The sequence below is a fragment of the Eulemur rufifrons genome, chromosome 8, assembly GCF_041146395.1.
Source record: "Eulemur rufifrons isolate Redbay chromosome 8, OSU_ERuf_1, whole genome shotgun sequence".
In the NCBI taxonomy this organism is placed as follows: Eukaryota; Metazoa; Chordata; class Mammalia; order Primates; family Lemuridae; genus Eulemur; species Eulemur rufifrons.
The window spans coordinates 116,681,105-116,705,174 of record NC_090990.1 but is presented as its reverse complement, the minus strand read 5'-3'; the positions used below and the strand labels follow the sequence as shown (position 1 = coordinate 116,705,174).

At 37.4% G+C, this 24,070-nt stretch overlaps 1 protein-coding gene across 1 annotated transcript in view; it reads right to left on the bottom strand.

The window, feature by feature from the left end:
- The window catches only part of VAV3 (vav guanine nucleotide exchange factor 3), a 363,845-nt gene that overhangs the window by 152,075 nt on the left and 187,700 nt on the right, over positions 1 to 24,070 (bottom strand). The window contains exons 10-15 of the mRNA XM_069479072.1: positions 23,054 to 23,149; positions 19,893 to 19,961; positions 18,139 to 18,225; positions 14,281 to 14,366; positions 12,585 to 12,717; positions 12,081 to 12,190 (exon numbers count right to left, since the gene is read on the bottom strand). Coding sequence (XP_069335173.1) covers positions 12,081 to 12,190; positions 12,585 to 12,717; positions 14,281 to 14,366; positions 18,139 to 18,225; positions 19,893 to 19,961; positions 23,054 to 23,149 — 581 coding nt within the window. The remainder of the gene's footprint in view (positions 1 to 12,080; positions 12,191 to 12,584; positions 12,718 to 14,280; positions 14,367 to 18,138; positions 18,226 to 19,892; positions 19,962 to 23,053; positions 23,150 to 24,070) is intronic.

The following is a 24,070-nucleotide window of genomic DNA, read 5'->3' as shown; positions in this document are numbered from 1 at the left end:
AAAGATGTTTAGAAGAAAGTCTGCTATTCTAATAAGTGACAGACAGGTCACACACATGGTTCAGATAACGACTTCAAATCTGGCTCTCCCCAGGAAGGAGACGCTATTCAACGCTCAGTATAAAGTCTATCCTGAAGGAGAAGGATGACAGTGTTATCACACTGTGTTCATACTTTCAGCAACTTATGTAATAAACATCCAGTGTTACCAAAGTGCTGGATGAAAAGAAACACACATATTTATTTACGACTCATTTTATTTCCCTCTGATAACTGGCCAGGGCTTAGCCTCAGACCAAGAGGCTTTTCCTCACCAATTCCTTTACTTCTAAAAACAGAACTTAAACTCTGAGACTAAAATCTCATTACCTAAACAACTAGAAGAAGAAAATACCAAACTAAATAAAATCAAACCTTAGCATAAATCATATTAGGCTCAATCCTGTGATAAGATAAAGTGATCAAAAAACACGATATAAATTAACTTGCAAATTAAGATTTCATTTACTGTGCTCTAAGGAAATTATTTAAAGCTAAAACTATCCTTACAAATTGTTAATAATTTTTAAAATGTTACTTATTATTTGATTTTATGAAAGCATCAAATTCTTATCCAATAGCATCACTAAAAAATAAGTGGAGAATATTTAAATTCTAAATCGTATTTTTCATCTATTAAATTAATATACTATACAAGGATACCTCCTGTTTATAAAACAAACTGACGGAAACTTTCATCGCTGGAGAGCAACAGTAGGTATTCTTGCTACAAATGAGGCAGCGTGGTGTAAGAGAAAAAGACCTAGATTGAGATTCAAGCTCAGCTTCTGCCACTTGCTAACTGAAAAAGCACACAGAAAATACTTAATCTCTCCTCTATTTTCTGATTTTTAAAAGGGATAATACTTTCCCAGCTACCTCACAGGACTCTAAGAATCAAATGAGGTATTATCCAAAAACAGTTTGGAAACTGTTAAGCACAATATAAACATAAGGAATTATCACTGCAAGGTACTAGACTCTAAATATGCTAACGTGAAGGAATTCAAATCTGAAACCTCCTTTAAAATACTCAAAATCAGAATATCAAAATGTTATGCATGAGTCAATCTGAAGTCCCAAAGTTTATTTCTAAACACCTCAAAAAGGTAAAACTGTATTATTTACTTTTTTTTGTGGAGACAACAACATCTAGCATTCATTGTACCTTGCCCATAATATTGGATTCAAAGGCAATATATGTAACTAAACATTTGTACCCCTGTAATATGCTGAAATAAAAAAAAAAATTTTTTTTAAAAAACAGAAAAAAGACACATTCAATTTACCCACAACTTTACCTGATCCTGATTAGCATTCAATTAAACTAGTTAATAAAAAAAATCTTTCTAAATTAAGTTTCTTTTCATTCATTCAAGAAAAAAACTGTTTTAGGCACAGACTTGAAGGAATAGTTATCTTCAAATATCTGAAAGGCTTCCATGTAGGGGAAAGAGTTAGACATGTTCTATTTGGGCCCAAGAAGCTACCCTGAATGAGGTTTCAACTCATTATTAGGAAGTTATACAATGAGAACTATAATGAGAGCTAACCAAAGAAAGAGCAAACAATCCCAGAGGCAGTGAGTTCCTCGTCACAAAAAGCATTCAAGCACAGGCTGCACTTGGAAAGAAGTTGTAGGACGGGCTCAGGCAGTGAATGGCTGAAATAGAGGAACTTTAACTTTCTCTTCAGGGAGTTCATAAAACAGTATAGTTCCTGAAGATTCTGATCATTATGAAAAGGTACTCAGAATCTATGGGGAAAAAATAGTAAAACAAATTAATTTGTTGAAATTATGTATCAGTGGCAAATGGCATTCTTCTGACTTATTTGAAGCAAAGAGCATATATACTTAACTCATAACAACTGCCTTTTTTTTAAATGAAAAGGAAAAATTTTCCATTGCAAATACCTTTCTTAGATCCCCAGGGATCCAGTAACTCTTTGAAAGTTTGTCCATCAGTATCACATGCACAGGACATTTCTATGTTGGAATTTCCAATACCATTCCCCTTGCATTAAAATAATGTGTGGTATAAACCACTTCATGCACGCGCCTTACAATTTATCACCGCTTTGCATTAACATTATAATGTTGACTTAAAAATATAAGCCTTGTCACAATGTAAACTCCATGAGAGACGAGAAATTGTCTTATCATTCTATCCCTAGTGCTAGAACACTTCTGAGCATGTATGAGATGTTCAATAAATACAAAAACCCAAATGAATGAATTTAGACATATATAACATAGTCCTTTTCAAAAATGTTCGAAGTATGACTTTCGTATCATCTCCCTAACTAGATTGCTATCGCCTTACTGCCCCATGAAAAGGAAAAACTAAGTTTCTCCCATTGGATTGCCAATCTCCAAATGCAGCTTATTTGTGTTGTGTAGCCCAAAGTAGTAATTCTTATGATCTAATAATTTCTTATCAAGAAATATCCTAACAGTAGTATGTCTAACATTAACTGTTAAGCTTGCTTACTAGCATAGAATTCACTGTAATATAGATTATATCATTTTCTTAAAGGAAACCATGTACCAAGTTGACTCGGTACAACAAACAATTCCAAAACAAACATACTCTTTATGTTAATCTCTATATGACCCAGATAAGCTAAAGACAGCATAGTGAACACCACTGCCAGGTTAAACTCTCCTGGTTGCACTATTACTGTTTATTTAAAAAGAAAAAAAAAGGCTGGGCACGGTGGCTCACGCCTGTAATCCTAGCACTCTGGGAGGCTGAGGCGGGAGGATCACTCGAGGTCAGGAGTTCGAGACCAGCCTGAGCAAGAGTGAGACCCCGTCTCTATTAAAAATAGAAAGAAATTATATGGACAGCTAAAAATATATATAGAAAAATTAGCCAGGCATGGTGGCACATGCCTGTAGTCCCAGCTACTCGGGAGGCTGAGGCAGTTGGATTGCTTGAGCCCAGGAGTTTGAGGTTGCTGTGAGCTAGGCAGATGCCACGGGACTCTAGCCTGGGCAACAGAGTGAGACTCTGTCTCAAAAATAAATAAATAAATAAATAAAAAGAAAAAAAAAATCAACAGATCAAAGGCTCTGCTAAAAAGGCTCAGGGACACCAATTCAGCTTACTAATTTTATTTGCATTTAGTTTTAACTAGAGTAATGCTTATTTGTTGATGGAAATTTTGATATCTACCCTTCGCTCTTTGTCCTGTCTGTGACTTCTCATTCCTCATAAGCATGTTCAAGAGTCTCAGAAAAATGTCAAATAAGTATTAAATATAACCAGAGAAAAAGGAGAGAGGTTGATCCCCACTGGGCAATAACAAAATAAGAATACTGTTCAATATTTACTAATGGTTTGTCATGCATGAAATGCTTTTGCATGTTTCTGGATCAAACAGGCTACTCAAAGACTCCATTTTATGACAGCCGTGATTTCTCTGAGCACTGTCCCGTGTCCTACTTCCTTTTATTGCTGCCAGTATAGTTCCCTATCCTGCCTTAACTGCCAATTTTGAAAGGTTATAGACAATACATTAGATTCGGGGAGAGTTGAGCTGGCTTCAACTTAGGAGATTAATGTGAATAAGTCAGCACCATGAGACTAAGCACAGCCCAAGGGCAATGGATCCTGTCGGCATAGATTCCACACCCATAAACAAATTCTTCATATTAAAAATTGGTCATGAAAACCTTTGAAAGAAGAAAAATAAAAAGTTGTTTTTAGAGAAAATAATTTCTCATTAAAAAAAAAAAAACACAAGTACAAATGGGTAGACAAATAGAGAGATGGTTTGTAGTCTGATGTTTTGCTTTTTATGCTGATAAAACTACCAGTTTCCAAAAAGACACTGACAGGCTTTGGACACCCAGAAAATGCCAAAGCAGGTGCCACCACAGTCAAAATGTCATCCCCATATACAGCTCATCCAGGAGGGCTGACCCTGTGGCCAACCTGACGCCACCAGTGTCTTCCCTGCCCCTTCTGGCTTTCCTCAGTGTGCTCTCCAGGGAGGAAATTTCAGAATAAATAACAGGCACAAATGGCATTGCTGCTGGGAGGAAAATGCTTCAAGCGCACAAAGATTAAAAGATCACTGATTAAAAACGTTTCTTGTTGATGTGGTTGTCTCCCGAATAGAGAAAAGCTCACCACATTGCTGCTATTGGCCTGGATTCTGTGGGACCCATTGTCCTTCCCAATAAACCACATAATAAAACTTAATGAAACTGGATACCTGAATAGATGCAGTCTGTTCTTTGAGCAGACATTTTAGATGCTCAATTAGACAGTAAAAAATAATCCCAAATATAGATAATAAATTCAGGTTTATTTTTCTTTGGGTAGGGTAGGGAGCATTTTGAAGTTAAATCATCATCATGGCCTAAACAGGAATCCCTGATACTAAATAAATAAATAAACAAATTCTACAAAAGGCCACGAGGACAGTTCAGTTACAGCTGAGATCACTTACTGGTAACACATATTCACTACTTTCCCTAAAAGCCCAAACTCCTGGGCTTGAGTAATCCTCCTGCGCTAGCCTCCCAAGTGGCCCAAATCATTTTATTTGTGGATCCTTAGGTAGGAGACATTGAAAAACACATCTTCTCTACTGACGGCATTAGATTTTCTTCAAGGGGTAGGGAACCTGAAGCGTTCAGGCCACATGTGGCCTTCTAGGTCCTACAGTGTGGCCTTTTGACTGAATCCAGATTTTACAGGACAAATCCTTTTATTAAAAGGGGTGCAGCGGAGAAAGATGAAGCTTTTCTTGCCTCCTTTGGTGCTTAAAAAAGAACAACCTTGAAATCCGAAGGCTGCAGGTTCCCCAGCCTATAAGCCTTCGACCATGAGATTGCAAATTTTTCTAAGGCATTTTTGTAGACACCTAAGCTGGTGCCGGTCCTTGCAGATATTTTTCCTTCTGGCAGTTTGAATTGATGCTTGGATAAAACTTACGGAACCAAGAAGGATGGGTGATTTTCATATTATCTAGTCTGCCTTTTAGGTAGCATTGATCTCATTCATTTGTATGCCAAGGACTGCAGAAAAAATATGCAACTCATATGCTATTTGGGGCTTCCTTGCCTCTCGGAGATGTAGGCAGAGCTTGGCCCAAATTCCAGTTTTAGGGTCTGTGATGCTCGGAGCCCACCTGCTTTCTCTCATTTGTCTCTCTGTCCACATTCCTGCTTGTGGCTTTCTTGATTTTTTGTTCCACCTGTCAGACCCAGAAGAAAGGCTTCACTCCTTTTCCATTTTCCACATGAAATCTAGTCACAGTCGGTGTTTTACGATGCTGACGGGTGTCACAGGGAGACTTATGTCATGCATCTGTTCCCTCTGCTTTTCCACTGGTCCTCCACACCCTCAGAAATACCCAGAGTGTGCCCCTCCCCACCATATGCTGCTTCCTGCGGTGGACCAGTGCTGCTGACCCAACCCCTCTCCTTACGGGGGCAACTAGGCAGGCCAGACAGAGCCCCTGCCCGCCCATCCTGGGATTTGGAGGCATAAAGCTGTGTCACATTACACATCAATTCAAAATGAAGCTCTCTGGTGAGTGTTTCAAGAGAAGATAGCCTTTGTTGTTAATTTCTGAAAGATCTATGTTTATAGTGATAAAGTCTGGCAGCAAATTTAAAAGACTGATTTTGTTTATATTTTTGCCCAGGTAGAGATGCGTCTAGTATCTACATGAAGCTAAGTCAGAGAATTCTATGGCAGGGTCAAACAACAACTACTACTACTGGCACGAGTACTATTACTACTCTCTCTTCTTTCTCCCACCCTGCCCCTCCTCTTCTTCATTTTCTTCATCAGGAGATCTGTTTGGATCTTCTCCAATGTCTAAATAAGTATCTGTTGAGACAACAAATTTCATCTTTTAGAACAAGGGCCAGCAAACTTTTTGGTAAGGTTCTAGAGAGTAAATATTTTTGGCTCTGTCAGAACGACTCAATTTGGTCCTAGTTAAGTTCGAATGCAGTCACGGGTAACACATGAATGAATGCGTGTGGCGTGTTACGGCAGAGCAGTGGTGGGATGTATATGGCCCACGGCTGTGGTCAGTGACTCCTGCCTTAGAGACACTGTGGATCTCATCATATTATATTTTGTCAGACAATAAGAAATCCAAAACTCATGAAGTCTTTTTTCTTTTCTTATCTTGGTTGTTGGAAAACTTGAAGAGTAAAATTTCAAATTTACAATAACAATAAGATTGTGCACTATGAACCAGGTGCTGTGCTAGGACAGATCATGCATGTGAACAACATCGACAAGATCCCTGTTCTCACGGTGTTCACAGCCCAGTGGAAGAAACAGACGTTAAATAGATAAACAGATCTCATGGGGTAACTCCATTCGTCCAGGAACCCAGGTAGTTCAGCCTTGGAGTATTAAAGGTACATACAAAGCAACCAAAATAACCAAAAAGTAATTTCCTTGTTTACTTAGCATTTCAAAAAACATAAAAGGTAATGCAATTCAGAGTCCAAAGACATGTGTCTCAAAAGGCCTTTTTCCCCTTCCCAAATCCCTTAGACTCCATAGCTAATCCAGAGCCCCACTCAAACCAAAACTCGAAACTTTTTAAAAATTTTTTTAGAGACGGTCTCGCTATGTTGCCCAGGCTGATCGTGAACTTCTGGCCTCAAGCGATCCTCCCACATCAGCCTCCCAAAGTGCAGGGATTACAGGCCTTAGCTACTGCACCTGGCCAAAACCTAAAGCTTTCTTTCCATCCCCAGATCCATTTCCTTTTCCTTTTCTCCCAGCTCTAGCAATGTAGTTCAATTTCACTTCTTTTGTAATAAGAAAGAAAGAACCCTTTTTCTTTTTTGAGGCAGGGTCTCGCTCTGTCATGTGGGCTAGAGTGCCATGGAGTCGTCATAGCTGACAGCAACCTCAAACTCCTGAGCTTGAGCAATCCTCTGCTTCAGCCTCTCAAGTAGCTGGGACTACAGGCATGCACCACCACACTGACTAATTTTTCTATTTTTTGTAGAGACGGGCCTCACTCTGCTGTTGCTCAGGCTGGTCTTGAACTTCTGGTCTCAGGTGATCCTACCATCTCAGCCTCCCAAAGTACTAGGATTACAGGCCTGAGCCACCACACCCAGCCCAAAATCCATACTCTTTAGGAGAAGAAAAGAGAGGTGTTAATAAAACTGAGCAGACAAGTGAAGTAATAGCTTCTCTCTACCAGAGGATTTGCTGGACGGAAGGCAGGCTGCAAACACGATGCCTGAATGACTTTTCTCTGGCAATACGATTATGGTAGCGAAAGAATAATGGGGATGTGGGGTTGCTCATTTAGCAGAGGGGTCAGGAGAGACCTCCCTCCCAAAGTAACATTTAAAGCCAAGGCCTGTAGGGTATAGAACCAGCTACCCAAACAACAGGAGAAAAGACCATCCCGGGCAGGGAGAGCTCACGTGTGAGGCCTGGGCATTCTCCAGGAACTGAAATACACAATCTAACTAGAGCAAAATGAGCGCAGGGAAAACTGATGTGAGATATGGCTGGAAAGATGTGTGGGATAAAATCATGCAGGGCTTTCTTACATCCTGGTAAGAATTTTGATATTGTATCAAGTACGATAAATACCCAACAAAGGGTTGTAAGTAGGGCAGAACACAATCAGATCGCTCCGATACGTCGTGAAGAATGGACTGGTTGGGAGGAAGCAGGGAATGCAGAAGCTAGTTAGAGATGCAGAAGGCTTAAACCAGGGGGTGCAGTGGAGACACAGGCAAATGGTCGTACTTAATCTGCAGAGACTGGTGAGAGATTGATTACAGGCCGAGGGAAGGGGCTGTGTCCAGGGCAATTCTTGGGCCTCCATCTATTGATTTTCCAGTAAATGGGATTGGAGGGGGAGATGATTTGGATAGAACTATCAAGAGTTCAGACCTGAAATTTAATCCATTATATGTTAACTGAACATTAATCTATTTAGAAATAATAATATTTAAATTCAATTGCAACGGCTCCCACATTGTTATATGCCCAGGGCTTCCAATAGTGTCTGGCAACAAGGCAAGTGCTCAATAAATATTTGCAGAATGAATAAAATTTCCTGCGGCAATTATCTCTCTGGTATTCAGAATATCGGAGCAATATCTTTAGATTAAAACAAATTATGTTTGGTGAAATAATTTTATATTTGAAATGTGAAAAACATGCTTATTGTTTTCATCATGCAAACTACAGCAAGTAAAATTTCAAGAGAACGTTCTTACGTAGTGGAGCCTGAGTTTGAAGAAAATGTTGGAAACACTGTTCTCTTTGACCTCTGATTATTTAAATTTTTCTTTTTAATGCTGCGGCATGTGTGCTTTTTATTGTGAGTGATTTCAAATTCCTTCTGGAAGTAGATGGGGAATAAATTAGATCGAAACACCGTGCCTCAGATTAAATGCGATTTGTGGAGCTTAACAGCTAGACTCCCACTCCCCACCGCATCCCACCAGGACAGCTCCTTCGCGGGGGCCCATCCTGGGAGGCACAAAGCTCAGGGGCAGCCTCCAGGGAACCGGCGTGAGCTCCAGAATCTCCATCCCCCATTCCCATTCTCTTCTCCACGCTACCATTAGCCTAGCGTTTAACATATAAACGTCCTGAGCTAATATTTCAGGAGACATGACTGACCTCTATGCTATTTTTCCTTAGGTAATCCATGTACCACTCAGCATGGTGTAACATTACACGGTTAAGAAATCTTAGACAGTGGCAGTAATAACGGTACACGCATCTTCAAAGCGGCTTTCTTCATTCAAGGGAGTAAATGTGAATTGTTAGAATTTCAAGAACTGGGTCAGGTCGGTCAGAAGAAATTCCAGGCCAAGAGGGCCTTTCATTTCTCTTCAATACACACTACAGAGGCTGATTCTGAATCTACCAATTTCTACCATGTGCAAAGCTTTTTTTCTCCTCCTATTTTACCTTTTTTTTCCTAACTTTTCTTTTAAAAACCGTCCTTATTCTATTATTCTACTTATTTTATATTGTACCCAGTTTTGACTTATTCCTGGGAAATTTAAGGAAACTATTTGATCCCTAGGTCCTATAAACAGGGGAAAAAAAACAAAAACAAAGAAAAACCCCTGACTCCAATTTTAGATAAGAAGATCTGAGTCCAGTTGCTTATTTTAGCACCCTCATGGATAAAAACATCTTGTGAACTGAGATCCTCAACTCTACAGAGCATCATACTTATATGAATTTGCTGAAATGCTGTGATTGCTAGTTTCCTGAGCTATAAAATGGGTGTGACAAGGTTTATTAATTTAAATCTAAGAGAAGAATTCATAAAAGCACAAAGGATGTAATGGATTTGAGGAAAACATATCCATAGCTTCGGAACAACATTTTGAACATTGCTATAGGCACTCACATCCACGTTTTCCAGCATCATTATGAAAACCAGCTTAACCCAGTAAAAATATTTGCCATCCTATTTCACAGATGACTAAATGGAATTGTGAGAGACAGTTAGTGACAAAAAGCCTTCTTGGAATAAATAAAAGCAAGCAATGCGTATCAATCAGCCTCTTAAAGATTTAAATATATTCTTTAGAGCATGGTCCCTAGAACTACAGCATATGAACATTCTTTGGCTCAATAATTGTTCCAACAACCTCAGGAGCAATCAGTCCTGCCACTTCTTCTCATAAGAAAAAAGAAAAAAAAAATCCTTCCTGTTCTATCCAAGTGGGTCACCGCTGCTTTTCTCTTTGTTCCGCCTTTCCTACAGACATTTGCCAAGTTCTGATGTGGTTCACTGTGTATTTAAATGCTGGAAGTGGTTATGGCCAAAGAGGGTCAGAGAACATGACACCCAAGCATGGATGGAGAGATGTGCTTAGGCAAGACTGAGGCTGAGATTCAGGTAACCTCTGGGGAGATGATTTGTGTTCACTGGATACTTATTGTTTACTGGTCTTCATGCTTTTCTATGGTCTTTTTTAATGTTCTAAATTAAGAGCAGTATTTTAAGTGTCTTAAAGGTGATTTGCAAGTATTTTAAATAAAAATGATCCAGTCATCCTATCAACAGCAGGTCATCTTCTGTAAATAGAACTGGAAAGCATTTCATCAGTCTTAAAAATATCAGCTCCTTTGAATTTCCACCACCCTCCCACCAATGCCTCCCTTTCCTTTTCAGAATTCATTAAAGCAATAGTCCAGAGTGCTCTAGAAGAACTCAAGAGACCCATATTAACACTAAAAACACTGAGAAGAAGCCATTCTGTGGAGATACACACGGCTTGCTGTTTTTCATGCATTGTCGTTTCTTAGTTTTCATTTATTAGATTATGGCAACTGAACAAAATAGTCACCAGAATTTCTATCATACAGTCCAAGCAGGCTGCCTGCTCTAGGACATGAAATTCAACTTTCCTCCTCTGCAGAAATTCCGTCACTCATCTGAAGATTAAGTAGCCAAACACAACTCATCAGTAAAATGCTAGCCTAGCATCCTTCCCACAAGAGCAAAGGCTTGAGATCAGTTCTGCCTTTGCACGTTATCACTAGCCTGAGCATCCTATCAGTTCAATCTCAACTGCTCGACTCCTGATGTCTCACTAAAACCCTAGCTTTATGATATAGCCCACTATTAATCAGAGACGGGCAGAGATCACCAACTTCATCACTTGTGCCCCAAACCAAGTGGGTTCCTGTAGTATAGCCACTGCATTAAATGTACTAACCTCTTGTTTCGTTATTATAATCAATAAATAGTAAGAACTATAACAGTATATTAGAAGATGCTCTCTAGTTTTATAAGTACCCATAAGCGTATAGGATCCTAAATACAAAACAATATTAACAACAGTAATAACAAGAGATATCACCTATTACTCAATACCATATGATTGCTATTGTACTACTTGACTAGCATTCTACTGACACATTATCTGAATTTTAAAACTATATCATCCCAATTTTATAGATGAGGAAGCCGAGGCTATGAGAAGTTAATTAATTTAATTAAGACTGTGCAGACAGTTCACAGCAGTGATTATAGCTGAACCAAGAATGGTCTATAAGCTTAAAAATATTTTGGCTATACAATCTTGTCTTTCAAAATATTAAATAAAATAATCTTAAGAGAATCTTTATTTTCCTCTTTTCAGAACTATAATAAAACATTCCAATCCTGCCTCGTTTATATTAACATCAGCATTTCTTAAAACAAAGTAAAATAAAACAAAAAAAACTAATAGAATTTGTCAACAAATGGCAAATAATGCTAGAACACAAATGAAACAAATCACAAAAGTGGTTTTGCTTAATTTCAACTTTTGCCAACTGTTTTATTTCAGGGTAATCTATATGTTTCCCGAAAAAGGGTTATTATGCACCTTTTAATCCATAGACATCAAAACTAAAAAGAAACTCCTATAAAGACATGTTCCTGGGTAATTACATCTCTCTATACCATTCCTTTTGAAACAGGTCTGATTTATTTCCCACCTCTTCGTTGAGCTTCAATAAAAGTAAAGAACACTGAAAGAAACCAAGCCCTTAAAGCATTCCTTGAATATAATAAGCATTTTAGCCAGGATTCAAACAAAATGAATTAAAAGCAGAGAGAAAAAATCAATCATTTTATTAAAAATAAGATAAATGCATATATGTGTCTATTTATGCATGTATACAAGGAGGTTATTTCTATTTAATTTAAAGACATATATTTAAAAAACAGTAATTACATTAAACGTTTATCATTAGAATGATTAATATTTTCTCAGGCTGCTAAAAACTAAACAGCTAAAATAGTCCTATGAGAAGAAAGTCAAACAGAAGAGTAGAGCTCCCTCTTTCTTCTTTTTGAAGAAATTCACCAAATTTTCTCCAAGAGGACTCCTCAGAGACCAAAATTATCAAGCAGACAGCCTAGTAGTGCTCATGCTCAGAGCAAAGTGTTTCCCCAGCTTCTATACACATTGTACAAGCATTAGAGTACATTTATCTGTTGTTCATTATTCATAAGTATTTTAAGTAGTAGGAAAAAAGCACTTTTAGAAGTAGAAATACTCACAAAGCCATTTCAAACTGTTCCAGCCATTTTTTCTTTAAATCTTTTGTTTTGCAATAAAATTCTAACCCATTTTGTCCTTGGGTATGGATGAGGTAGAAGCCATAAGACCACTGTTAAAATTAATATTTTTTGGGTTAATGTGTATCATTTATTAATAAAATCATGTTTCCAAATTCAATGACACCACCATAACTATCCAAAAACCCTTTAAAACATTATCAATGTACAAACTAAACAAGTAAACTTATTACTGTAGTCAACTTCATATCCATAACAATTTCTATGCCAAATGCATGTTACTATCTTGATCATTAGGGCATTAGAAATGATCAGATCAGCTGTGGCATTGTGCAGTTATTTCTCACAAAGACAAGCACCTAATCAATCTCTAGAAACAAAAACATCTGGATTGGTAAGCCACATCTCAAATTAATGTATTAGCATACTTTTCCTGAATATTCAAAGTTATGAGTAAATTACAGTTATTAATTTCCAAGAAGTCACCTTTTTATTTTCTTTATCAGTTGTAGGATTGTTGGCTATCTTGTACTGCTGAAGATCTATTATTTCCTTCATTTCATAGTTATCACCTTTCCTTTTACATACAATAACTGCCAAATCAAACAAGAAGATATGCCTGTGAAAAAGAGACAGTGATTGATGGATTTTACATGGTTTAGAAGCATGTGCATTAATTGTTTTTCCTGGTAAGATTTAATTAAATCAACCAAGTGTTTTTCCTTTGCATTAAAGACAACAGGCAGTGTTACACATTAAAAAGAAAGGAATCGGACGTCGTAAGAAGTGTTTGTATCCTGACACTACCCTTTACCACCTAAATGTCTTCACTGTACCTCAGTTCCCTCATTTTAAAATGGCAAAATCATATTAAAAGCAACATGCACACTGCAAAGTTGATTAAAGGACCAATCGAGATAAGCCGTAAAGCTTGTCCATGAGCAATTACTTTCTTTTTCAATTTAAAAGCTGAAAACTTATAGAATAATATTAGTGACAACAATACAACTAACATCTACCGAAGTTACAAGGAATCAGCCAGAATTCCTTGAGAAGTGCTAGTCATCACTTTTATAAACATGACTCAATTTAAATCCCCCGGACCAACTGCTGGGTAGGTCCTATTAGCATCTTAATTTTACTGGGGAGGAAACTGAGGCTTAGAGAAATTAGATAATTTCTTCAAGGCCACACTGGTAATGAGGCATAGAGCAGGATTCACTAGCAGGTCTAATTTTGGGGACCTGTGCTTTTAACCTCCATGTTATTCCTCATGATTTTACCAGCTGAAACACAACTAGAATGGTGTATGTATGAGCAAAATGTAAACTAGAAATGTAAACTGGTGAAATTTCCATGTTAATATTTTTTTTCTTATTAAAAACAATGTAATTTGGGGGAGAAGACAAACCTTATAACCCTATCATCCAGTACCAATACCTGTATATTTTCATAAACTCTCAGTGATTAAAGCACATTTTTTTACACAATGATAATGATACATTCACAGAGCTCTGATACTTGCGTCACTTTTAAAATCAATTTCTCCCACAGTGGTTTAAGGGCCATGTGGTTCCTGCGAGCTACCTGTGGAGCCAGGGTTTCAATGTGGAAGCAAAAGCTGATGCTGCCCCCTGCTGGCTCATTTTCTCTTTTCCAACGATTCCAGAAAGTGGCCATATGAACCACAAAAGCATCAGTTTGACAATCACATTTATACATAATTAAGGACTCCAGGACACGCTTACTAATCTTCAAGGACTCCACCTACCAATTTCTCTCAAGAAAATATTCTTCATCGTCCTTATTTAGTATTCTTTCTTAGAAAATTTTTCTATTATTTTAGTTATTTTAAAATATATTCTAAAAAATCAATCATGTTTTTATGGTAATCTATTTCTCTTTTCTCACTTTATTGTGCACTTTTTTTTTACCCTAGATGATCTTCTGTATTTGTTATTTCCTTCCTAAGAACTTAGACAAATTACCAGATACCAGAACAGAGAAGGGAATACCTAAGATACCTATATTGGAAAACTTTAGAAATTATGGGTTGGTCTGTCCTTCTGTTTTTCTTCCTTTTTTCCTCTTCTTCATCCTAGAGGAATTGTTTTTAAGGCTCTTTCAATCTTGTGATACTAATTACTTATTTTGATAATCAGTATTGGTCTTCTTTTCTCACCTTTCTTGTTTTGTATGCTTGTCTAAAGTGGTTATTCGAATTTCACCATCTCCCTGAGGTCGTCCAAAAAGCAAAACTGGTTGATTCTAAAATATAAATGTACACGTCTGAGTCTTTCATAATCACATAAAAACAGAAATAAACATTAGCATATATATTTGCTGAGGACAACTATGTCATTACTTTATAAATTTTATCACTTTTACATTTTTTTCCAGCACACTTACTATAAAAAGCTCATGTCTACATGATACATTTTCAAAAACAGTCTGTCCTTTATAATCCCAAGGGGTATATCGAGAACATGAATTAATTTACTTATAATCTTACAAGGGAAGTTAGCTATGAAAAGGGAAAATTGCCTGGAAGAATCCAAATCACAAGAAAGTTCCAGCAACTAATATTGGTTGAGCATCTACTACGTAGCAGCCTCCGTTGTAGGTGCAGGGCAAAATGATACAGACCCTGCCCTCATGGAACATGCTGCCCAGTAAAGGAACAAATATCCACAGAAGCATACAGTTACAAATGCACAATTGCCATGAAGGAAGAGTAGAAGAAGGGGAACCTAATTTGGTCTACAGAGCCAGGGATGTTCCGACTTAATGATTAAAAATAATGAACTGTTTCCCCAGAGGCAATCAAATTTTTTAAAGTATTTATGAGCACTATTGTACATGCTAAGGGTAAAAAGAAATTGACTGAAAATTATCACTAACATCTAGAAATTCCTTTCTAATAAAGGACACAGATGTGTGATTAACTCCATAATAAGAAAGTTTAAAAATAAATGTTCCCTATCAATATCCCAATGATGTTTTTGTGCATCACTCTGTGTATCCATTTCACACAGAATCTCAAGGGATCCTACATAGTCAAAACAATCTTAAAAAAGAACAAAGTTGGAGGTCTCACATTTCCTGACTTGATTTCAAAACCCATTACAAAGTTAAAATAATGAAAACAGTGTGGCACTGGCATAAACATAGATATTTACACCATCAGAACAGTAAAGAGCCATAAATCCTCACATATATGGTCAAATGATTTTCAACAAGATTGCCAAACCATTCAATGGGGCAATCTTTCAACAAATGGTACTAGGAAAACTGAATATTCGCATGCAAAAGAATGAAGTTGGCTCCTTACCTTACACCATATATAAGATTAACTCAAAATGTTTCAAAGACCTAAATGTAAGAGCTAAGACTATAAAACTCTCAGAAGAAAACAGGAGGAAAGTTTTATGACACTGGATTTAGCAACGATTTCTTGGATATCACACCAAGAGCACAGGCAACAAAAGATTGATAAATAGCACTTCATCAAAATTAAAAATTTTTGTGCATGAAGGACACTATCAACAAAGTGAGAATGCTACCCACAAAAGAAAGTATTTGCAAACCATGTATGATAAGGGAATGACATTCAGGATATATAAAAATAACTCCTACAACCCAATGACAATAAAACAACTTGATTAAAAAATGGGCAAAGCACTTGAATAGACACTTCTCCAGTGATATACAAATAGCCAATAAACACAGGAAAAAGATGTTCAACGTCATTAATCATTAAGGAAATGCAAATCAAAACCACAAAGAGATATCGCTTCACAACCATAGGATGGCTACTATGAAAACAAACAAAATAACAAGCGTTGGTTAGGATATGAAGAAATTGGAACCCTTTTGCATTGCCAGTAGGAACATAAAATGGTGCAGCTGTTGTGGAAAACTGTATAGCAATTCCTCAAAAAACTGAACATAGAATTACCATACCAACCCAGAAATTCCACTTCTGGGCATATTAACCAAAAGAAGTGAAAGCAGGCACTCGAATGGATATTGGTATACCCATATTAAGAGCAGTATCATTCATGATAACTGAAAGAGGGAAGCAACCCAAATGTTCACCAATGAATGAACAGATGAAGAAAATGTGAATTATACATATACAATGATATATTAGCAGACCTTAAGTGAACAGATATGCAAAAAGAAAAGAAAATTCTGACACGTAATACAAGATGGATGAACCTTGAAGACATTATACTACCTACAATAAGCCAGTGACAAAAAGACAAATATTGCATGATTCCACTCATATGAGGTACCCAGTATAATCAAATTTATAGAGACAGAAGGTAGAATGGTAGTTTCCAGGAGCTAGGGAAAGAAGGGACAGAAAGTTCATGTTTAATGAGTACAGAGTATTTTGCAAGATGAAGAGTTTTAGAGATGGACAGTGGAGAGGGTTATACAAGACTGTGAATGTACTTAATGCCACAGAACTACACATTTAAAAATGGTTAAGATAGTAAATTTAATGTTATTTTACCACAATTTTTTTTTAAATGCTACACAGCCATCCAAGGCAATATGCTATGGAATTCCAAAGAGGAAAGAATGATGGGATATTAGGAAAAGGGATTTATTTTAATTGAACCTTGAAGAAATTAGATAGGGAATAACGGGAAAAGACATTCTAGGCTCTGCGAAGATAATTATCAAAGGCAGAACTATATAAATGTACAGTAAACCGGAGACCTTATAATGCAGAGGAGTATCCACAATGTAAAACTATGTGGGCAGTTACTAGCTAAATGAGTTCAGAAAAATAGTACAAGTCCAGATCATCGAGGGCCTTAAATATCATGGTAAGGAATCTTGAAGACAATGGAAAACCTTAACAAGTCTGGGAATAGAGTGAATTGAGAAATGCACGTTTTGGATCTGCCACCATGTGAAGAGATGATGAGACGCCAGCTTGACTGGGAAGATGGCAGGCAATGGTGTCTTGAAACAGGGACATGGCTGTATGTGTGAAAAGAATGAGACAGGCTCACGATGTTTCACAGAAAACAGCAACAAAATTGCTCCACCAGAAACGTATCTTAAATCCACTCATCTCTATTGGCACCGCCCGCAGGTTAACCCAGGCCTCTCTTGAAACCACTTCAAAAACTTGCTGACTGGTCTGTCTGCTTATAGGGTCTTCCTGAAACGGCCATCAGACCGTAACACTCCCTGACAGAATCCTTTCTCTAGCTTCCCACCGCAGTCACAATAAAACCTCATCTCAGAGCCTCGGCCCACAAAGCTGTGCTACGCCGTCGCCCTGCCCCTCACACCTCAGGGCCCACCATCCTTCCTCTCACTCTCAGTTCCAGCCACTGTTACCTTTCAGCTTCTTGAACACACCTGGCTCTTACCCATCTCTTACCCACCCACTTGCTATGGCTTCTGCCTGGATCGCTCTCCATCAGATCTTTGTGTGGCTGGCTGCTCCTGATCTTTCAGGCCCCAGTGCAATGACTCAGAAGGACTTTATCTAACCATCTTATCTGAACGAGGACTCCTCCTATTAACCTCCCTTATAGCACCCAATTCTCAGCATTAATCTCACTGTGGCATTTTTAAATTCTTTTTTTACTGTCTTCTAATCATGAGACCATCTTGTTCATAGTTACAGTCCCAGTCTCAAAGTGCTTGGTGCATGGTAGTCACTCAGTAAATACATGTAAAATTAGTAAGCGAACAGCAATCAGCCATCAGTATGTACGGGGGAAAGGGAAAGAAAAGGAAAAAAATGGACTCCCATGTTTAGAATTCAGAGTTCTGGGAGAAGAGGCAGAGTGTCACTAAGGTGAGCGTGACAAGCAAGGGCAGAAAGTCCCTGGACAGTGACAAGTCACAGGCACCACCAGTCGTCCATGCAAATGCTGCCAAACAGAGGAATCGGGGAAAAACTTCAAACAACAGAAACTTGAAGGTAAACTATCTTGTCTTCAACAACTCCTAGAATGCCCTTCAGTTTGGGGGTGAGGGGAAGCTGGATGGAAGGATAATTACATACCAAATTTTCTATAGATAGCTGAAACTGTTTAATTTCACGAAGTGTCTCATTATCTCTTTTCACTTCATTCACATACTGTGCCAAGTCCTAGAGAATAAAGAGAAGGGTACAAAAAGAAGGCACACTAAGATTAGAGATGTAAACTTCTTTGAAAGAAAACACATCATTAATTCCATTAGTGGTAAAAGTAACCACCATAACTTTTCATTGACAAGAAAATGAACAACCAGTCAATCAAAGCTCCATCTCAAAGGCAATTTAACAATGCCTGGACTACAGCTGGGAAGACTGGGGAGTCGTCATTTGCCACACCCCTGAGAAGGGTAAGGATGTCTGTTGCCTTAAAAACAAAACAAAATATGCTGCTATGCAGAGCAATGAAAAGGAAACTGGGTCGGAAGAATGTAAGTTGCAAGCACGTTAATGACTGACCTTGAGAGAAATGGACAGGTTACAAGGGCAATAATGAAGGATTAGCAGGGAGAAACAAGGAACTAAAAGTCAGACAATGAATCTAGCAAGACAGTTTTCTGCAAACAGTTAATGTCTTCTTAGTTCCTAAAAGCGTTCCATCAAGGAAGCTGGTTCAATTTTAAAGGGTTAATAAAGGAGAAATAAAGGAGAGGTGAGGAACGAAATAGCATGGAACTAAATTTAATTCATGAATTAAAGTGAACAAAAAACGCTGGCCGTGTCTCTCCATGTGCTTTCACCTATTTTAAAGTGTCTTTTCTTATATTTGAGGAAACATTAGCTAATCTCTCCATACTGTAACTAGCTATTTTTATTACATGTGCTCCAGATTTCCCTGTTTTCTGAGTTCTTTCTTTTTTCTCTACTCTTAAATTCATCTGCAACAGTAGGAACAGAACTCTGCAGAAAGCAGTTCCTAACTTCGTTCTAAATGGAAGTCTGACTTTTCATAGGATGTATCCATAAACAACTTCTTTAAAAACTGGAAACTTGGTATGACTTTTCTATAATAATAAATGTGTGATGTTTCCCAACAGTGGCACTAAAATCAGCTAAACAGCAAAGTTAACACTGACATTGGTACCAGGACACAGTTAAGTAATTACGCGTTGCTCTGAGCAGGGCCACGTTGCCATTTTTGTTTTGAAGAACAAATGTTTGCTTGTGTTTTAAGTTATAGGCAAATATTATTTCTTTCAAAATCAATTTTATTCAACGTAATGTGGAAATTGAGGTTTTATATTAATATATTCCCCCCATATGTTCAAAATGTCTGCTTTTATCTACTTGCAGTTCTTGATTTTCAGATTTACCTGAAAATAGAAACCCAAAGTGAAATTCACTTGCATTGCTGCATAGCATCCACAAGGGTAAACCCGGCAGGCACCCTCATATGAGGAAAATAAGTCACACCACGGGCACTCTCAAGGCACCAGCTGACCTACTGCTTACGCAAGCCTACGGTTTTCTATTAGTAATTGTGAAAACAGTGTGAGATAAAACCACTACATAAAATCATTCCTGGTGGTTATGAAAGTTGACATACTTGTACAAAAGTTATTTTAATACACCTCTTTAAACACCTTTTATGGTTTTTTGTCTAACAGCTAAATCCATGCAAGTATATCTATTTCAGTAAAAAAGGATCCAGCTCTCCCCATCAAAAACAAATGTATATTATAATATATTAGCACATCGTATATATTTGTCAGCAGTTTAAATTCTATTGCTTTTAGGCAACCATAAAACATATAGACAAGTTACTGAGACACATGCCTCACCTTCATCGCATCAAGAGCCAGTTTCAGATTTGCCTTTTCGACAGGATCAGTGGTATGTTTGACCAGCTCCTGTTTGGAAGATATAGTTCAGTACTACTTTCACCAAATTAAAACTAAGAAATAAAACACGTTCAAAATTGAATGATTATTATAATTTTTCTCTCCATAATGTGATAAATCTGATGTAATTAGGCTCCATTCCCTTCAAAAATTTCAAACTGTAAAAAGACCAACTAGACACCAAAAGAACATGAGACACTCTTGGAAATATTTTCCTTTCTAAGATGAATCTGAACTCTATCCCCCACCATTATACGGACACTGCTTCCCAAATGTTATGAAAGATCCCTTAAATCCTAACCGAATGGATAGTTTTAACCCATTATCACATTTGACTTCTCTATGGCTTTTGATTTTCCTGACTGCATCTCTCCTTTCATTTCAGGGACATCAGGGTGGTCTGTTCGTTGTTGTTATTGCTGTTGTTTATTTGTCCATCCTAAATTTCTGCCTGTTCGTCAGTCTTTCATGGTTTCTTCTTTGTCTGCCACTTAGAAAGTTATCGTGCCCTACATTTTCACCTCAGTCCTTTTTATTCTTATTTTACATACTGTACAAATTCTATCACAACCATTCTCATAATGTCGACTATCACCTAACGGGGCAATCACTCTCAAATGTACGTGCTCAACCCAGAACTCTCGCCTGAGTCCCAGACTCACACATGCAACTAACAGTTCCATATGGGCATCTCAAAGGCTCCCCAAATCCAACATGCCCAAAACTTAATCCATCTTCACCCAGAACCCTACTCTTGCTCCTGTTTATGTTTTATTGAATGATGGCACTTCCATCGGTACACCCACGTGAGCCAAACTCTGAAAGGTGTCCCGGACTCCTCCCTCTCTCCTCTCCCTGTGTCCTGTTGATGCTAGTGTTGATCCTGCCCCTTGAAACCAACCTCACTGCCACTGCTCAGGGTCAGGTCCTCGCCCTTATTGAAACCGGTAATTATAATGAGCGCCTGATTGATCTTCTGACTTGCAGTCTCTCCTCATATAATCCATTCATGATATTGACATCAGAATTAGGTTTCTAAAATGTAAATCAGATCCCGGCTCAAGCCTATTCAGGCTTCTGTGATGCTCCACAAAAGCTCTGGGCTGTGTCACTCGTCCCTCTTTGACTCCTTGTGACCTGAATTCTTCAAACTTCTCAATGCCTCTCTCCCACTTCCACCCAAACAATCTATATTCTACTCATCCTAAATTAATCATAATCTTCAAAATATGTTCTGATATCTAATCCCATTAGAGATGTTGTTTCTCTCCTTAGAAAGCTCTTCCTCTCTGATCCACCTGTCAAACTCTTACTCTTCCTTCCAAGCCCCGCTCAAGAATCTCTCCTCTGGGAAGCCTTCTGTGATAGAGGCCTCTGCTCAAGTCCTTAGCCTCCTTAGGTATAATTATTTAGGCCTTTGTTTGCACCACCTCTGTACCTTCATAACATCTATTGTGTTACGCTTGACAGTTTACACTTTATTTCTCCCTTCTAAACGGCAACTCTATCAGTATAGGGGGTGTATTGTTAATATATCACGAGCGCCTGATGCTGTGTTTGGCACAGGGAAGACACTCAAAAAATACCACTGGTGTTTCCTGCTGTAAACAGGACTGACGGAGAATTGTTAAGTAGAATAAATCTGTTGAAATTCTATTCTTTTATTTCTATTTTTACTTTATTAAATAAAAACAGTAAATTATTCTTAAAGTCTCCAATCCCTCACTAGAAAATATGCTAATTTTATAAATCTGTGATTTCAGAACAAAGCATTTCAAGTGATTTCCCTACTTTAGTATAGTAAGTAGAGAATGTCCAAATTTACAACCACATTTGTTCTACAAATTTCTACACACCAGAAAAATAAGTTTTACCCTATACTATTTTGAGATAGAAAAACCATTTCTAGAATTTTTATCTATGTGTGGTGTCCAAAATAAGACTTTTCCTATTTTAAAAAGTCATCATGGAATTAAACATACACTTTAAATTTAAAATACAAAACAACCCAGGAAAAATTAGGGGGAAAAGTTCACTGACTTTTTAAAAAGTATAGTCATTTTATACTTTTATAACTCTGTGCAGAACCCCATAAGTACCAAAATAGATATTTCTTAAAAATTGCACCTTCTAAATTCTTCAATCAATATTTAACTACACTGAAGTAACAAAATAAATTATTATCTTATTTTGGACATGTTTTTAGTTCCAAGATGCCTTGGAAACTGATTGCCTAAATCTTCCTTATTATTTTTTCATAAAATCCAATTTGATTAAGTTGCTCTGAGTTTAGGTCTCATAAATGTTTTAATGCATTTTTAAGGAATAATCACAGTTTGAATTTTTCTGATTTCTCAGTAGAACAAAAACAGAGATGACTAATAATTTTGTAGCTACAGATGTACAAAGCACAGCAGCCTCAAAATTATATTTCATATACAGGTAGTAGATCTTTTTAAAATGACATTTCACAAGCATCAGCAGAGTTGACAGACTAATACAGTAAGACATTTCTTTGGAGCTGAACTAATGAGTCTCCTGGTATAGCTATCAAATTAAATTTATAAGACTCTCCACCCTCATTAGAGGACTAACCGTGGAAACCATAAGCTTTGTGGGTTATAACAAGAATCACTTCAAAATAAATGTAGTCTTATTATAATTTAGCACAGTAGAAAGCAACATGGAATGTGACACAATTCTCTTTAATTTACTGTTAGAAGGCAAAAGATCTGATATGATTAATCTGCCAGAATTCAGATGCATCACAACATTGAAATGCTAATAAATGATTACTTCTAACTATAGAAGACATGGTTGAAAGGATATTTTTGCTTTGCCTTGCTTTTTATATTTTTTTTTTCAGCCAGTCCTGTTTGAAAGACACAAAATGTGACTTGTGGCAGATACAGAATCATCTTTGCTACAAAGAAGAAACAATTCCCAGATGTTCTGTTATTTCCCACTTAGCTATAATAATAATTCAAAATTTTAAGGGGATAGGGCCCAAAACATGGAGTATGCATAACACACATGATGCTTCATTAATATTTTGTAAAATGAATAAATGAGCAATAAACAAATAGTCTTAAGTTACATACCTGCAGGAGAAGGTGATACTTTAAAACACGTTGCATAGGAACCACAAGCAAATCTCGAAGAGTAAATTTCCCATTATTTGCTCTTTTGGAACATTCCTAATGAAATGATTTTTAAAAACTTGTAAAAAACTTTGTCAGTTTTCTCAGGGGGAGTCATAAACATTATAAAGATGTAAAGGCCCTAAGCAGAACTGTTATCAAACAATAAATATTTTGCTGTTTTCCTTAACAATACTTCTCTCTAAATAATAGAGAGTATCTTCAATTAAAAACAAAGAAATCTTAGAGTATTTTAACTCCAAATATGGAATCTATCATAATAGAACTATTTTATTATGACAATTATTTTCTCCACTGCAAAACTGTGTCCCTTCAGGGTCTTCCTCAGCTTACTCCTACAGTTGTCCCTTCCACCAATCTCCCCCAGTAGGCTCATGGACCAGGCATCAAGAACAAATCCCTACTCAAACCTGCCATGAACCTTCCCACCCTCATGCCTTAGTTTATTCAGTTCTCTCCAACTGCCTTGTGCTTTGTTCAGCCTCTAGCACAATTCATCACCCTCTTTAAGAACTATATATCTAGGCCTTTACTAATAAACCCAATCAAAACTGTTTTCTCTCTCTCTGTCTTGTGGGGGTCTTTTAATTATCGGTGTACATAACACCTTTTTTTTTTTTTAAAGAGACAGGGTCTCACTATGTTGCCCAGGCTGGAGTGCAGTGACACAATCATAGCTCACTGTAATCTTGAACCCCTAAGCTCAAACAATTCTCCTGCCTCAGTCTCCTGAGTAGGTGGGACTACAGGTGCATACTACCATACCCAGCTAATTTTTCTATTTTTTATTTTTAGAAATGAAGTCTAGCAGTATTGCTCAGGCTGGTCTTAAACTCCTGGGCTGAAGCAATCCTCCTGCCTTGGCCTCCCAAAATGCTGGGATTATAGGTGTGAGCCACCATGCCTGGCCCATAATATCTTCTCCAGCATATTTTGTCCTTTATCCCTCTAAGAATC